Source organism: Merops nubicus, unplaced genomic scaffold (assembly GCF_000691845.1).
Source record: "Merops nubicus isolate BGI_N331 unplaced genomic scaffold, ASM69184v1 scaffold2852, whole genome shotgun sequence".
Lineage (NCBI taxonomy): Eukaryota > Metazoa > Chordata > Aves > Coraciiformes > Meropidae > Merops > Merops nubicus.
Genome location: NW_008591375.1, coordinates 1 through 263, shown reverse-complemented (window position 1 = coordinate 263; position 263 = coordinate 1). Strand labels below are relative to the sequence as shown.

Below are 263 nucleotides of genomic sequence, written 5' to 3'. Positions count from 1 at the left end.
TCCTACCGTGGGTGGTTCTTCACTCTCTCAGACCCAGCCAATGCCCTCTGTGACTTGGGTGGTGTGGCTCAAGTTACCAGTGAAGACTGAAGCAAAAAAGTCATTGAGTACTTCAGCCTTCTCCTTATCCTTGGTAACCAGGTTGCCCATATCCCTCTGGAGAGGCCCCACATTCTCTCTTGCTTTTCTTTTTTCTCCAATATACCTGTAGAATCCTTTTTTGTTATTTTTCATGCCCCTAGCCAGATTTGATTCTGTCTGAG

The 263-nt window shown here is 46.0% G+C and overlaps 1 protein-coding gene across 1 annotated transcript in view; it reads right to left on the bottom strand.

Annotated features, from left to right (window-relative positions):
* The window catches only part of LOC103782453 (polycomb group RING finger protein 3-like), a gene marked incomplete at its 3' end in the record, with an annotated part of 23,464 nt that extends 23,230 nt beyond the window's left edge, over positions 1-234 (bottom strand). The window contains exon 1 of the mRNA XM_008950223.1: positions 78-234. Coding sequence (XP_008948471.1) covers positions 78-234 — 157 coding nt within the window. The remainder of the gene's footprint in view (positions 1-77) is intronic.
* Positions 235-263: the final 29 nt, after the last annotated feature.